This window comes from Sabethes cyaneus, chromosome 1 (genome assembly GCF_943734655.1).
Source record: "Sabethes cyaneus chromosome 1, idSabCyanKW18_F2, whole genome shotgun sequence".
Lineage (NCBI taxonomy): Eukaryota > Metazoa > Arthropoda > Insecta > Diptera > Culicidae > Sabethes > Sabethes cyaneus.
This window is the reverse complement of record NC_071353.1, coordinates 161,923,255-161,940,533: the sequence shown is the minus strand read 5'-3', so window position 1 is coordinate 161,940,533 and position 17,279 is coordinate 161,923,255. Positions and strand designations below refer to the sequence as shown.

Here is a 17,279-nt window from a genome sequence, read left to right as displayed (position 1 = left end):
TGATCCTTCAGCAGCTTATACGATTGCTTCAGCTGTGGATGGAAGAGAGTACATAGAACCACCATTCATCGTAGGAATATTTTTCGGTTATTTACTCTACAACTGTGCTGGTCTGGCCTGGTGCGAAAGTGACACCGAGCAGTCCTTCTTTCCCGCTTCGTCCTGTGCGATTGGTATGGATTAAACGGAGTGTAAAATGCGCGCGCCTAGCTCTAGACACGTCAGCCCCTTATGGTGGCGATCGAAATAGTTGCCAATTGCACTCCCGGCTTGACGATTGTTTCGGCTCTCTATTTTTCGGGATACCCGGTTGTTGATTATTGTTTCAAGTTGTAGTCTTATTTTGTTGTTAAATCCTATTGTTTTCTTGTTATATTTTATTTTAAAAAAATGTGGTGTGTTACTCCTGCTATATTAGTATTAAACAGTGCCACTAAATATCGTCTTTTTTTTATTGTTTCAGGCCACAATTGATACGGTGCTAATCTCAGAAGTAATCACTTACTAATAAGGATTTCCAAGAAGCAACAGAACGCTGCATTTCTGCAATATTTTTGGCTAGTCAACGAAAAAAGTGTCCTGTTGTTAGAGATGAATCCGTTTATTGGACGTCGGTGACATGGTGGTGTACGGTTACGGTAGCACTCGGGACTTGTCATATTGAATTGTTCAGCGTGCAGCTGGGAAGTGAAAAAGAAGATAGAAAAACCGTTGTGAGCTAGCGCGTACAATTTTTTAATTGATGTGAGTGTGTGCGTGCTTTTTTTTTTGTACCGCCTGACGTCATATTGTAAAATCGAAAAAAATTGTAAACAGTTATTAATTAGAAAAGCGTTTGTGTTTAATTTAGAAGAAGCAAAACCATCTAAAAAATTTATAGGAAAAGAAATTTGATTCGTGCATTTTGAACAGAGCGTAATCGAAAATTAACGGTCGGTAGAGTGTTGTTGGCATTAGCCTAATACAATCTAGACCGAATATGGCTCCAGCCAAGCAGAATGGAGGAAGCACAGCTATGCTGCCTCTGCTCAGAAAGGTGGTATCCACTAGGTGAGTTATGTTTTGCTATATTATTTATTGCTATCGTTTCATATTTCATACAACATAGATGTAGGCAACAATAAACACCAAGACTTTCCTAAGTCCTAAGACTGATGAATGAAGTTTTTCCAATTCTCCTGGTTATAATCCACCGGTCTCCAATTCCTTCGACACCGTGTACTTTCTCGCCCTTGGTCGTCTTGTTGCTAGTGAATTTGAAGCAGGCACCAGTTTTGCAGTGTAGTTGTCGGGCATTCTAGTAACATGCCATGTCCATTGTTTGCGGCCACTTTAGCCACCTTTTGAATACTGGATTTACACAGAGAGTTGTGCAAGTTTATGGTTCATCCTTCACCTCCATACTTCGTTTTCCTGTAAGCCGCCGAAAATAGTTCTTGGGTCTTTCAGGTCTTTCTCAAGCATTGACCACGTTTCATGGCCGTAGAAAGCAACCGGTCAAATGAGCGGCTTGTACAGGGGCTTAACCTGTTCGAGTACAACTTTGCTGGGAGCACAACTCTCGCTGAAAATACGCCTCCGAATCTCACGGCTGGCTGGTGTCAATGTCCACCGTTACCTTTAAAATTAAAGCCACGATAGACCAATTCGTCAACCTAATCGAACTCATCGCCGTCGATCGTTCACTAATGCCCAAGCGGGGTTAGTCGTCCTCTGTTCCATCGGCCATCTAGTGTACTGTTCAGCCGATAATAACACCTTTTATAGCGCTGTGTAGAACAGCAGGCATGACAGATCATACCCTGACGAAGTCCTCTGTGTGATTCGAATCAATTCAACAATCCACCCGAAATCCGAACGCAGCACTGTGTACAATCCATCGTAGATGGAAACAGTTTGCTCAGCTTCCTAGGGAACCCGTTCTCGGCCTTGATTTTTCATAGCTCTTTTCGATCGATGGTATCATATGCAGCTTTAAAGTCAACGAACCAAAGGTGTGTGGGAATTCTTTATTCACGGTCTTTTTTGAAGATCTGCAGTCTAAATATTTGATCCGCTGCACGTTCTTTAACGAAGCCGGCTTGATAAATTCCCACAAATTTGTTTGCGATTGATGATAGTCGGCGGAATATGATTTGGGGCAGTGCTTTGTACTTCTCACAGTTCAACTTGTCGGCCTTCTTGTGGATCGGGTACCTAATCCCATCTTTCCACTACTCGTCCGGTAGCTGTTCTTTATCGCAAATTCTAATAATTAGCCGTCACAGACAAGCGGCCAGCTTTTCTGGTGCTATTTTAATAAATTCTGCATAATGGCCTCCTTAACCTTAAAAAAAAAATAAGAAAACTTATCCAATTTAATTCTACTATGTGTATTTTATTCACGACAGATACGTATTTCTCCTACGACTTGCAGGCTTCTTCAGTGTCTGTTTTCGAACTGAGTCTGAGTTCGAAAACAGACACTGAGGAAGCCTGCAAGTCGTAGGCGAAATACGTATCTGTCGTGAATAAAATACACATAGTAGAATTAAATTGGATAAGTTTTCTTATTTTTTATTTTTAGGTTTCGAATTCTACTAAGACGCTCCAAAAACTTCAGTCTCCTTAACTTTGCTTATCATTGGGGTTGGAATCTCTGCTCCGTTTGTCGCATCGTCGAAATTGCTTTCCTTGCTGCCATGGTTCTCCACCTGGGCCCCATTCAGGTGTTCATCGAAGTGCTGCTTCCACCTTTCGGCCACCACGATCGTCCCTCATATTACTGCTATTCTTATCCCGTCACATTTCGGCTTCCAGCGCAATGCTTTTGCGAAATCCATTCTGTTTCTAATAGAAAATTCGTGTTTCCTGAAAATGATGCAGCCGCTACAACTCCACATACTTCTGCTCTTCCAGGCAGCGCCTTTTCTCCCGGAAAATGTGTGTCTGTGTCTTTCCAGGATCCGACATCTATCTGGCACTGCGCATTTTGGCCGTCCACGCAACGTTTTTCTCAACAATCACCCTCCTCTTTCATCGTCAATCCAGTCGTTCTGATGATTTCGTGCCACGTGTCCGATGGTCCCCTTCCGGTAGTACAGCTTCGAGTGGCTGGTTGCTTTCAGTCGCGCGAGATTTAACGGAACGGAAAGTTTTGGGCGCATCTTAAACATCACTAGATAGCGCTTCGATAGGATCTGACGTCAATGATGTTTGAGTCGATCAAAACGTGATCGATTTGTGATTCTGTTTGGTTTGGTGACGTCCAGGTGTACTTGCAGTGCAGCGTTCCTCGTACGGCGGAAGGTTTTCTGAACTGCTTCGATTCTAGCGATCCAAATCACCAGATTATTGATCCGAATTCCAAAACGACCTTATAAGTGCATAGTACAAAGAACGAAAACAGTACGGGTCACGAAATTCCTTAGCGATTTTAAAAATAACTCCATGTTGCTTATTGACTCTGGAGATGTCGTTGTATAGTGTATACGGAAAGTGCGCTATCCAGCCGACACCAAGATCACAAATGTGATAGACGCGTTGTAACAAATATAAATCATGTTGTAGCTAAAAGCTATAGACCTATTTTTACTTTTAAAGGAGATAGCGAACCACTTTGAGATGCTGACGGTAAGCATGTTATTCGAGCCCCAAATCGTCGAATTTGTCCACAAGGCGTTGCAGTTCAATGTAGTCGGAGTCCACTTTAATTACCTTATAGATTTTTACCTCGTCGGCATAAAATGACCGACAGCCTGGTGGCAGGAGAGCTGATAGTTTATTTATAAAAAGAGGAAAGAGCAAGGGTCGAAGATTGATCCCCTGTTGTACAAAAAAAAAAGATGTTACTAAACGAATCGAAAAACTCGGATCCGATCTTCACAATCAGCCACGGTGTGTTAGGTCCGAGTGTAGCCACTTGCAGAACGGTGCGGAAACGCCAAGCTTCCCAGCTTAGGAAGCAGGATACCACAGAGTAGGGAACCTGCACTGCTGGATTGAAGTATTAAAAAATAGTAAAAAAAGGTCTTGCGAGAACAGTATGCACGATACAATACCGTCAGGTCCGGTCGCTAACAAATATTGTGGACAGGGCCAGAGGTATTCAGTGCGGAGTCTCGTAATTTTGTATTCATCCGGATTTTCAACGAGATGAACATGCGGACAAATCTGCATCCGTTTTGGTCAATGGAATTACCTGCAAACATTCGATTGGTACGAGGTACGAAGTCGATTGTTTCGTACCTCTCAAGAGCGGCTTCGCAACCATGAAGGGGAAAGCAGAAAGCGTGGACCTCCCGTACCAGACGCTTCCCATATTTCCCATATCCAGTATTTTGCTAATAAAGGTTTTTAATACTCCGGATCCTCGGGATGAATCAGTGGAATTTAGACCAGAAGCCAGAATGCAATTGGCCAAGGATATAGCGCCTTATTTCGCGCTTTGGAAATAGATTAGTCTACCAAACATATTAGTTTAAACAATATAACACTTGAAAATAAAGTCGTATGGTTTAATGGTTGCCTAAAACTACAGTTGAAAGGTTAGGAACTAAAAACCACACAACCCTGCATCTCCTAGCTTGGCTACTCAATTATTCAAATCGCAGTATATTTAGGTATAGCCACGGGGGGAGGGGGGGTAAGGTAGGGGCTTGGAATTGTTGCCGGTTCACGTTTCATACGCTCAGGACAAAACTAAAATTTGTGCCCGAAAAGTTTCCAGCTACAGTTTTTATTCTTAGAATTTTCTTCCTTCCATGCTTAGTTGCCAACATTGCACATTCAGATTCCTTGGTAGTGCTGTTGCTGTTCCATTGTTTTCCATTCCTATGCCAACAGGCTTGCTTTCACGGTTTCCAAGCACAACTGCTTATCTGTTTCTGTTTCTGTTTGCAGCACGAGGTGGGGCAGTTAGAGCCAAGTCTGTCCAGGGCTGAGATAAGGTGGTTGTGATAATGATAAAAGAATCCTTGCGGATAACACTAGCGCCATAATGCGTTGGTGATTATGGATTAATGAGGAGGAAAAAGAGTGACAGAACTTGGCTCGTTATAATTGTGTACTTGGTGAATATTGAATAAATTGGCTTGTACTTATCTTGTTTTCTCCTTCCTTTGTTTGTTTCCTCATCTTGTTCGTCTTCGATCTTACTTAAGCCCCAAGTTGGCTCCACGCCGTCCTCTCCATCGTTGTCACCAGTGCAGTCATCTGTGGCTGATCTCTTGCCTCCCCTCACGACAACATTGTAGCCGTGAGAAGAAGCGATAGAGATCAGGCAGAGAAAGAAAAGAAAAGAAGAGAAGAACTTTTTAATCAACATGTTGATTGCAATTTTCGGGTTAGTAATATCACGAGACTTCTATGTCTGTCCATCACCTATGCTACTACCGACTAACTACTCGCTAGAATGGACGCTACTCATATCTCCAACTACCCATGTCATCACGATTGACCCAGCGCTGTTCAACCACCTATGCTCATTAAAAGCCACAGCCGCTTCTTTATCTACTATCTTTGCAGTATTGTAGCTGTTGGCGTAAATTTTCGAATATTTTGTGCGGAATATTATTCAAGAGCAATATTATCGCTCAGAACTATCGAAAAACTACTTGAACTTCCGCAAAATAGAGCAGATGCGATATAATGGGGACTGGTATTCGCTCGTATTATTCCCGGTGGCAATAATTGCCTATTTGTAGCGGTATGCTCGATTGTCGATTTGTCGGTATGCTCTTCAGACCGTGGTCAAATTGAAGCAATTCTGTAACTAAGAAAGGATGAGGTGGATCATGTAGCACTTCACTTGGAGATATGTATATATGCCGTGTTAAGTCTTAAGTGCAAGCTGTCACTAAAGCAAGACTTAATAAGATGTTAACGAAGTTGATAATTCTGTGAGGATGGTATTGAATCGAAAAAATCCTCATACCATGGCCATATATTATGTACTATGACCATATTTTAGGAAGTGGGAATGATGGTATATTGAGGACAGCCCTTCACTATCGCTTGAATCAGCCAGAGAATCGAATACCTGTTTTAACTTGAAGAGCTATACTCTAAAAAGATTTAGTTAGAAATGGAATTCCAGTTGAAGTCTGCCAGGATTGGGCAATGGACAGAACAAAATATATATCGAGACTATAAAGCTTTTCGAGAGATCCACTAAGTCCGACCGCGACGACAGCAGCAGGAATGGAGAGGAGCAGGCCGCCGGTGAGTTGCCACCGTCCGACTTGATGGACTCTCCGACAGTAGCTCATCAGCATTAGGAGGGTCTTTGGGAGACAAATAGCGTCATTCGTGATAATTTTATGTTGTTAGTTAAATACCGTTAACGCGGTTAGTCACAAGACATGCAAATCACTCTAATAAAGGAAGGAAATAAGAAAATAACAATAATAATTATAATTAATTACATCCAAAACAAAAATAATACAATAGAGGTGACAGTAACAACAACGATAGCACTATTAGTAATTTACTATTATTACATAACATAGGAAACTGACACAGGATACACAGCTACTGACTATAACTTCCTGCCCATTAATAATTGTAGTTTGGCAGCATAGGTATAAGCAAAAATTCCGACTCATCGTAGAACACTCAAACATACAGTAGAGATTTGTATAACGCGGATTTGTAGAACGCGGATTTCTATAGCGCGGGTACCACGATATTTCTATAACGCGATTTTCCGCGTATAACAAATACACGTGGCATATGCTGCCGTGAATCGCATATCAGTCCCATATGTATTTTTTGTGATTTTGAGTTTAATCGCTAAACAGTATTAGTTATCATTGTTCTTTAGGTTGTAACAAAAAAATAGCTAGTTTCATTTCAAAAAATATAAAAAAAATATCAGGTCAGTTTGTCCCATCTTAAAAGTAATCGCATATCAGTCCCACAGCGGTGGGCGCAGGAAGAAGATATAATATATCCCATACTTTAAAGCTCAAATGAATGATAACACAATTTTATCAACTCTTACGTACTTTATTTACTCATATTTACTCTTATTATAGATAAAATGTTAGCAAACATTACAGATCGTTCGTCAAATATGCGTTCACTGGTTTTGTCCTGGTAATTCAATCCAAAATTGTTTTTTAGTTTCGTCTACTAATGGAACGATGGCTTTAATCAATGATTTTTTCCTTCCATCATCAATCATCCATCAAAATTTTGGTTGATTGTCTTTTTAAATGATTTTCAATATCAAATTCATTAGACATGACTTGTTTTTCTTGCTTCGTTGTAAAAATCTTGCAATGGTTTTGGTTTAGCCCATTCACAGAGTTGCTGTAATGGAATTCGTATGATCTTTTTTTTACAACTACGTATCTGATGTTGTCGATATAGGGTCGAGGCTTCAACTTATTTAAAACATATTGAGATACGCTAAAAACATTTATAAAAAAAACTGTCGGGAAGCATATCCATAATTTCAACGTTGTTTTTGGCGTTTCGTACCGCAAACTTAACGAGGACATTTTTCAGGAGTTATTAAAACTTTTAAATAAACAACACTTTAAGCGAAACAATCAACTTTGACAGTTACACCGTAAATAGAAACCGGTCATAGCGGGACTGATATGCAATTATTTTGCAGTATGTCATGCAAAATAATGGCATATCAGTCCCATTGTTGTTTTTTTATACAAAAATATTATATTTTTATTGTATAGTACTACCAAAGTATTAAAAACATTTTAATACATATTCTTGAGTCAAGTTAATAACGATATGTCATGCGATATTTTTCTTATCTTGATAAACATGATCACAGCTTTCATCACTGTTTTCTCCGATTGATGAATTTCCATATGGGACTGATATGCGATTCACGGCAGTATGGATATTGAGTTAATTGGGGCTAAACTCGAATTTTGAGCGATTTTGAACAGATACGACCGTGGTGTCTTTTAAGAAGTTGTAGAGCATATAACAATTGACTCTCTAAGTGATTTACGAAAACCACAAAGTTACGGGTTGGCCTGCTGGAGGTTCCGGAATATCCGTTGAAATTTTCGTATTGGTAAAGTTGGTTAAAATTGGTAAAATATTTTTGAAGTAACTAAGGTCGGGTAATTGGTAAAAAAAGTAATAAATAAGTGTCCTTAGGGAGCCGTAAGGTGGTCCTCCGGAAAATTCAGAATATATCGTGAATATTTTGAGTGTAATTTGACTATTGTTGAATTCTGTTCAACGGCAATTTCCGAAATTATAATTCTCCGTCAGAAACGAATTAAAACGCACGATCCGAGGTATGGGAGAATATAATTTTCCTATAAATAATATACAGGTAGATAGTATTTTATAAGGCTTATAACAATAATGTAATGTAACAACTATGTAATATCAAATCTGCATGATCTTGAATAGCTTATTCTACTAATAGGTTACTCACGTTTAGTTTGTTTTATGACTTCTTTATAATATACAGTCCTTCTAAGTAGGCCATCAAGTTGGCTATTAAAGATTTATCCAGTCGTAACGGTATTCCTAATAATGCTTCAAGCACAGGATTTATTATAAATGTAGGTTACCAATTTAATTGAAAGTTTGGATTAGAACTAAACTCCCTTAGTATATAAGCGAACATTTATAGATTAAGTTTGTAGATTCAAGAATAATTTTAGAAAATAATCTATATAATAGCGATTTAGTCTATAAGCACTTTCAGATCACATGTAAACAACGTTCTTGATGGAATGATGCTGACTCACCCGGTTGACAGATACCGTCAACAATCTGCGACCAATGGGTTGATGGAAGGTGCGGAAAGGCCAGTCTGGCCAACAACTATAGTCTAGTCTACTAGCCTACTAGAAATATATTTCGACTATTTGTGACTCAATTTGGCCATTGGATTTGGATGGTTCACCGGGAGAAAATTCAAAGCTTACCTGAAATTGGTCACTGGAAATGCAAATGTTTTCAATTTGTAACAGTTCAAAATGAAATGGAATATCAGCAATCCTCAACTAAATAGGCCGCTCACGACTCGACATGGCCACCAAAACATTCACTGGAAAATTAGGATTTGCCGTCAAAGTGTGCAATAAGCGAAAATTCATGTTGAAGTCCGCGCTACAATTTAAAAAAGCTTTGAAATAAAACATTTCGGATTCAGAAACAGAAATGATGCAAATACTGCTAATGTTCGCTAACAAATAAACGAGGTTATTTCGCAAGTTTGTTGAAATTACCAATTTCGCTAGTATAATTTGATAGACGTTTTATAGTAAACTGAACTAACATTTACTGTACTTACAAATCTAATAGCAAATATATTAACTTTTGTATAAGCTCTTCACCAGGTATTGCGCTCTTTTGGGAAAATTTTAACAAAAATAGAACCATCGTAGTTAGCCATGGCCATTCCGTAATCCGCGTTAACGGTATCTAATATTTTTATGGGTTTTGCCTGAGAAAAAGTGAGAGAAAAGTATTATTGTTTTTGATTTCCCCTTTTCCTGAGCAATTCAGCAAAACTTCGTTGCTTTCGTCAACGCGATAAGCGGTTCGATGCCCTTGATCATCAATTTTAATCATTTAATGTCGGATCTTTCGATTTTCGCTCGTTGAGCACTTTTACGGATGTTCCGGGTTTGGTCCGGATCCGGATGGCTTCTCTATAGCACGGATTGTTTACTTTACTTATATTACGCCAAATGATAAGCCATAGGGACTTTAAAAAGAATTTTGAAGCTATGAGAAGACTTCACAGAAATGAAAACTTAGCGGATGTTCCGGAAGCTCTGGAAGACCAAGAGGAGATTTTTTCTGTCTCACCAAGCACCTGTAAGACGGAAAAATATATACTTGACATCTTTCCCAAAGGAACCATGGTCGTGTTGATTCAAAATTTCGTATAATTCGGGTATAGCCCCAATTAACTCAATTTCCATATGCTACGTGTACTTGTATAACGCGCTTCATACAACACGGTCCCAATTACCCGCGTTATACAAATATCGACTGTATATTCATTCGTACCTATACGCCCATGCACACTCATACATGCACACTCATACATGCATACACATGTATACATGTACGTGTGTGTATATTTTTCAGTGCTGTGCTGTCTATAATCGCATAACAGCCACAAATTCTATGGCAATCTCATAGAAAATGTCTCGATTACGCAAATAAAGACATCACATCATTTTTGAACACTCGTTCGTTCTAACTAGCGATAAATTTTAATGTTCATGAGTAAGTCAAAATCTCATGAATGGTGGGTAGGATTTGGTTTCAGTTTTCTAGAGAAATTTCTGTGCATACCAGCAATTCATTTAGGGAACTGAGTAAGCCCTCCCGGTGCTTCGGCCCAAACGGATTGAATTTAAAATCAAATTCGTTCGATTTCGCTCCATTCCGCTTTACGAGACACATGCTACACATAAAGCTAAATTATGCAATACTATACTACATACTACACATATATCTAACTTAAACTATATTACATTCTACATGCGGAATTAAGTTTAGGAGTGTGCCGAAGTGCGCGACAAACCACCTACTCATGAGAGGGGGTTTCCAAGCAGAACTGCTTATCAGGGAGATTTTCCATCGCCATTGTTGTAACATCGAAGGAAGCCAGCAAAGTTATGAAAAGTTGGCTCGCCTGACCAAGTTCTGTCACGGTAGCTACCGCATCTTTCAGCGCATCTTACCTTATCAGCTCGTCCAATTTCCAGAAATGGTCAGCTAAATGTTCCTTTATTGTCAGTAACGAAAGAGACTTATGTACGTTTGACTTTGCCGTTTACTTGTTTCGAACATACTCCAAATGACTATCTGCAATGAAGGCCGTCGAAAAAACTTTTGTCTTTGAACGCCGTTTTCACTGTTTCTTTTGCGTCTTCAGCCGGCGGATCTTATCCAAAATTCCGAAGCCGCCTAGGGTAGATGATCCATTAGTTGCGCCACTAAGCACAATATAACTTCATTTTGCTTGTTTATTGAGCTATATGCTTCAATTAATGCTTGTGGGATATAAATTTATCAAATACAAGGTATTTGTCACAAGGCAAGACAATTGCTTTCGTTGTACGAGAAGCTTTATAAAGAAGAAATGAATTTTCCGATTCAATTATATTGTACCAACAGTTGCGCTAATGTTTCCTTAATTAAGTTTGATGTTCCTTTAATTGTGTTATTCCATATACATTGCTAGGTTGCTAAGTGAAAAAACATCGTAGCAAAACTATAGATGAGCGCCTATAGTTGTGCGCTCCAACTGCGCGTTGGATTTTGGAAAATTGGCATTTTAGCAAATAATGCTTTAATTTTAAATGGTGTAGTCTAACTACCAATACTTCTAAAAGCCTGTTTTATATAATGAATGTAATGGTTTTATCTAAAATGCTACGGTGACGAAAATATGCATTAATAATGAATAGTGGCGCAACTATTGGTACTACCACAACTATTGGATCAACTACCCTATTTGCCTTGACTAAAAATTTTCACGTATCGAGGCCTTCCCCAGCAAACTGAATTACAATAGCCTTTTCGCAATTAACGGTTATGGTCGGTCTACTTGCTATTGCCGGAATCTTTCGGTTTTAAAACTTGCTGTTCTTAGAGTCTTCCAAGTTTGGAACAATTTTGCAAAAACCTGTCTTCAAATTTTTGTTGATCTCGTCTCATAATCTGTGAACGAATATGAAAAATAGGAAAAATGGCCCCTGCTTTGATTTGCTTATTCAACAGAAGTTGATTTTCATGTGAATACACATCAGCTACATATATACATTGGGAGTGAGTTGATATTCAATTTTTTAGTATCATCTGATAATTTGTTTTGAATTTGAATTGGAAAAAACTAAGTCGGCACTGCATCAGATTAGAACTAAATGCATTTTCGTTTTATTTTGACATAAATATAAAATTTCATAGCATACTGCGGCTTGCCGACGATCTGCTTCCAAAGTTTCTACTCTCAGGTTTCTGTTACATGTAATTCATATGCTGTTTTTTCTACTTTTCAGATCCAAAGCATCGAACAATCAAAACCAAAATCCCGACGATCAACAACCGGTGGTGCCGCGTGGTAAGCGGAAAGCCGATCACAGCCCACTAAAGAACGACCGGGGGGTGAAGCGATCGGCACTCGGCAATCTAACCAATGCCGCCGTTCACCAGACGGTGGAACACGACGGAGGAGACCTGAAAGGTGGCGGCGGCTTCAAGGGATCGAAAGCAACGGCGGTGTCGGCGGCCACGAATGGCGGTGGCGCTGTTACCACCCTCAGCAAGCAAGCTTCACAGCTTATGCATCAACTGACGAATAACATCGTTAACAAAAAGACTGCTACCGGCAAGGCAACAACAACCTCCGGAAAGACAGAGGTCTTTACCAAACCCGATCCAGATGGACCGAAAACACGAGCGGCTACAAAGATTCTGACACGCGCAGCAAGCCGTCAGCAGCTGAGCATAAAGAAAACTACCACTAGCACTCGAACCACCAAAGCAGGCCAAACATCGGTGTGTGAAACCTTGAAAGAGGAATTTTCCGCTGTTGCCAAAACCATCGTTAAGGTGGACAAATGTTACAAAGAGGAGAAATTGCAAACCACCGCAACCACAACAACCGCGGCGGCTGGTCAGTTGGTTAAGCCAAAGCGAAGAATCTCCAATGACTTTGAGAAGACTGACGAGAGCCTGTACGTGTCCGCCCTGGAGGATATCACATCCAGTGGATCGCTTCGGCTATCGGACAACTTTGGAAAGGTTTCCTCCCAGTCAAGCAGTCCGAGTGAAGGAGTAATCGTTATAACAGATACACCGTCACCGGACAAGCGGATACCACTGGGAGTGGAAGACTATGATCAATCGAACTGGAACGACATCTTTCAGGTTTCGCACTACGCTCACGAGATCTTCACCTATCAGCAGGAACGGGAGCAGCATTTTCTCATTCCGGACTATATGGCCAAGCAGCCGCACATTAGCAAGTGGATGCGAGCGCTGCTCGTCGATTGGATGGTGGAAATTCAGGAATCGTTTGAGCTGAACCACGAAACCCTCTACCTGGCCGTGAAGATTGTCGATATCTATCTGTCGAGGGCCGAGGTCCAGAAGGACTCGCTGCAATTGCTGGGAGCTGCCGCTCTCTTTATAGCTAGTAAATTCGATGTAAATATTTCCCACTCTGATAAAGTTATCCATTGGAATTGAGTTTTTTTTTTTTTGTTTTTATCCTCAGGAACGAATCCCGCCAACGGTGGACGATTTTCACTACATCTGTGACGGTGCGTATCAGCGGCGCGAAATGATTCTGATGGAAATGACTGTGTTCAAAACAATCGGGTACGATTTGGGCATTCCGCTGTCCTACCGCTTCCTGCGTCGTTATGCTCGCGTCAACCGGATCGATATGCCGGTGCTGACGCTGGCACGCTATATCCTGGAGTTCAGCCTGATGGATTATGCCATCGTACAGCAGCGCGACTCGAAGCTGGCCTGCGCAGCACTATTCATTGCCATGCGAATGAACAATATGCCCGGTTGGAACAAGACGCTGGAGTTCTACTCAGGTGAGTGCCGGCTATAACTTAGTTCCGTTGCGTAAGCCTTTGCTAATTCCTTTTGTCTTTCCCCCCTGGCTAGGCTACAAAATCGAAGACTTCGCTGAGATTGCCATCCTGCTGAACAACATCATGACGAGCAAGCCGAAGGAATCGCTCAACACCGTTCGGCACAAGTACTCCCACGAGCTGTTTTTCGAGTCGGCCAAGAAGCCTTTTATCACCGATCTGACCAAACTATTCGACACAACCGGCTATCAGGCGCCGGTTTCAGTGAAAAAGACGACAACGACTTCCGGAAACAACAACACCAGCAGCCAATCCCACCAGAGTAAGTCACCGACCGCAGGCTCACCAACGGTTTCTTCCACTACGGCCACACCAGCCGCGGGAACAACAACTACGACTACAACAGTTTGAGATTGTTTGCGTATTACGGGAGGGGTACGTCCTGCCAACCAGTGCTTGAGCCACCTTTTTTTGTAGTTTTTAGTTAGTCGAAACGAAATTCATTTTTTAAGTATATTTTATGAGTGCGATCTTTTTAGGTGACCGTGTTGCTCCCGGAGCGGAGGCAGTCGAGCAACAGAACCGTGTCACCCATCGGAAATGTTTTAATCTTTTTCGATTCGATTTTTATGTTGGTTATTTTATTTTTACCGAAGATCTTTTATCTGTCTTGTGTTAATACCGGAATTGAACGATTTTTGGTTTTTTATATTAAAGATTTATTCACACAAAGTGTTTCATTCGAACGCACACAACGTGAATGGACGTGGCTATGAGAGAGGTTGACGGACTCAAACTTGTCATCGCAAAATAATTCACTGATCTCGAAATTCAATTAATGGGTAAAAAAACAAATTGTTAAATTTTTCGATTCGATTATACACAACTAGGTACTAAATTATAGAAGAAGGGCGTGTTTTCTGCAAACTATTCAACAAGCGACGTGTTTTTGAAAAAAAAGTTCATCCCCAGGGAACTAAATTTTATTTATTTGTTACGAACGTACAATGGGAAGAGCCATTCCGGCTTCATTTCAGACTCGACGAGTAAATCAGGAAATTAGTTTAAGTATTAGGACCAGACGCAGAAATGTTCGATGACTTGTAAATATTGTACGATCAGTTCGATTGAAGGGCATGCCTTCCGGTCTGTCAACCAAGTTCCCCTCCCTTTAATAAGAGCTTTTTTAGGCGTCATTAAAATAAAAGCAAGCATTTTTCTTTCCTAACAAAATCCGAAACTATATCCAAAACACGTAGAACTTTATTGTTAGCGAAACAAAAACATGTAAACTAAATCACTAGATAGGTTTCAGGATAGCCCCCGCTTCCGCACTTTCTCCATTCGGGAGTTCCGCCTGCTTGGGCAATGCCATCACCAGCTGCCTTAAAGCCGGTGCCCACTGTACGCAGTCACGCCCATGGTCCAGCACTATCGAGCGGTGCATTTCGTTAGCTTCGTTCGGCTTGCCGTCTGTCAGTGCTGTAAATTTAATTCATTAAAAAAATCACTCCAGATGAAAGGAACAATTTAAAATTCTTACCTTGAGCCAATCGGTACAGCTTTCGTTGCAAAGGTTCACCGAGCTTTTCGTTCGCCCAGCTCTGTTCGATCACAGATAGTCGTTTGCGGATATCCGCCTGCTTGGATGTCTCTAACTTTAGAACGCATTTTTCCAAGGTATCACGAACGTACACCAACATCTCCGGCTTCGCCGGATATTCACCACCATCCTCGGAGTTGGTCGTTGACTTCGAAAGCTGCATGGCGATTGCTTTGGGAGGTGTGCCAACCGTGAGCTGACCCACTGGAGGAGCACTGGGGGTCACTGAAGGCGACGACGGTGGTAGGGAAGCAGATGGGACAAACTGTGGCAGAGAGCTTGCACCCGAGCTTGTTGCTGCCGGTGCACCGGGAGAGGCAGTTGCAGGTGGTCCACCGGAAGTGGGAAAAGCGACGCGTTTGTTCAGATTGAGCTTCGAGGTTTGGCCAGAGCTAGCCACCGATGATGGGGAGTAGCCTAGTTTCGGGGGATCATTCCAGCCGGGGTCATGAGCTTAAAAAACGAGGAAAACTAGATGGTGAAATTAGCCGGTTACTGTGATTGCAAGTTTATTTACATTTTGTGGCACTACGGTAATTTTCTTCACTCATTTTTTCCGCTCAGATAATGGCGTGTTGTTACAGAAAATAAATTTTTAATAATGTTGAAAAGTGCAGTGTATTTAAAGAAAGAGAAAGTAACAAAACTTTTATGCTGAATTAAAGAAATCCGTAAATCTCGGCATCCCACAAATTTCCACTTCACACTAACGATAAACAGTTAACTGTCATCGTTGCAAAACAAATAATCAGTGATGCCAGTTTTTTCAGAAGGTTTTTTTTGTCGGAAGTTCCTTGATGATGGACAAGATCAAAGTAAATTGATTTATACCAGGTATGTGACCATCGAGGGTTGCATTAGTGTGTGTAGAAAGAAGAAGAAATAGTTCTGAAATATGGTGGAACTTGCATGAAAATTAAAACTAAATTAATTGTAATTAATGAATGCAGCTATATTATTCCAGAGAAATATTTGAACATTTACAATGAAATGTAAGGAATATATTTTAAAGTCATTTGCACTTGTAGCCTTCTTTATTATGCGTAAAAAATTTGAGAACATGGGTGACTAACTATCACAGAGAACAGACTACCAGGTAATTGACAAAAAGTGTGTAAAAAGTTTTTATATAATCTACGAGTAATCCTTCAATAGAGCACCCCTCGAGCAGTAAGTGGCAAACTAAATCTTGATGTCGCTGCCATCGCTGCTGTATAACTCCAGCACAAAGAAATATTGATAAAGGTACATGGATATTTTTTGATGCGTTTGGCAAACTAATTCTGGAGGGCGCTACCGACAGATTTTACACACAAAAAATCGATTACTTCCTTCGAGCCTGTTAATCTGTTCTCTGTGTTCAAACCTCACATTTCCCAAGTAACCAGTAAGCACTAAACACTAGTCCTTTGACAACATTGTATAAGCATACAGAACTATGATATAAATATTGATAAAGGTACATGGATATTTTTTGATGCGTTTGGCAAACTATTTCTGGAGGGCGCTACCGACAGATTTTACACACAAAAAATCGATTACTTCCTTCGAGCCTGTTAATCTGTTCTCTGTGATGCAACCTCATTCGTTTCCTTGCACCTTTGCTATCTAAACCATAGCGGACGTGATGAAGTGAGTTGAAATTAGTCGTATTTAAATCACCGAGAACAGATGCTATTGCTAACGTTCGAGAATAAAACGGGAAACTGTTGAATGTGTACCTATTAACAAAACCGATGGTTGCTAACCTTTAGCACAGAATGTGTGACCCCTGTTACATTGCGATTCTCGTTTCGAGTGATTTTGGTTCGTTTCGACCACGTTAAACGAATGGGCGAAACGAACCCAAATCACTCGAAACGAGAATCGCTATGTCACCCCAGACTACCAGATAATCGACGAGAAGTGTGTAAAAGGTTTTTATGTAATCAACAAGTAGTCTTTCGATAAAGCAGCCCTCGAGCAGTAAGTGGCAAACTAAAACTTGATGTCGCGGCCATCGCTGCATTCACACTTTTTTATGCCTTTGGCAAATTATTTCTGGAGGGCGCCACCGGCAGATTTTACACACAAAAAATCGATTACTTCATCGAGCCTGTTAATCTGTTCTCTGTGATTTAAGTGCTTAC

At 40.7% G+C, this 17,279-nt stretch overlaps 2 protein-coding genes across 2 annotated transcripts; one reads left to right on the top strand and one right to left on the bottom strand.

The window, feature by feature from the left end:
• Positions 1-979: 979 nt before the first annotated feature.
• LOC128732381 (G2/mitotic-specific cyclin-B3) lies at positions 980-13,958 on the top strand. Its single transcript, XM_053825629.1, has 4 exons — positions 980-1,050; positions 11,997-13,146; positions 13,217-13,547; positions 13,621-13,958. Exons 1-4 carry the CDS (start codon positions 980-982, stop codon positions 13,956-13,958), a joined length of 1,890 nt encoding a protein of 629 aa, XP_053681604.1.
• An 850-nt stretch (positions 13,959-14,808) lies between these two features.
• On the bottom strand, positions 14,809-15,828 carry LOC128732524 (steroid receptor RNA activator 1-like). Its single transcript, XM_053825790.1, has 3 exons — positions 15,668-15,828; positions 15,091-15,603; positions 14,809-15,029 (listed from the first exon to the last, which is right to left on the bottom strand). The coding sequence occupies exons 1-3, from the start codon at positions 15,699-15,701 to the stop codon at positions 14,848-14,850; spliced, it is 729 nt and encodes a 242-aa protein (XP_053681765.1). The 5' UTR covers positions 15,702-15,828; the 3' UTR covers positions 14,809-14,847.
• Positions 15,829-17,279: the final 1,451 nt, after the last annotated feature.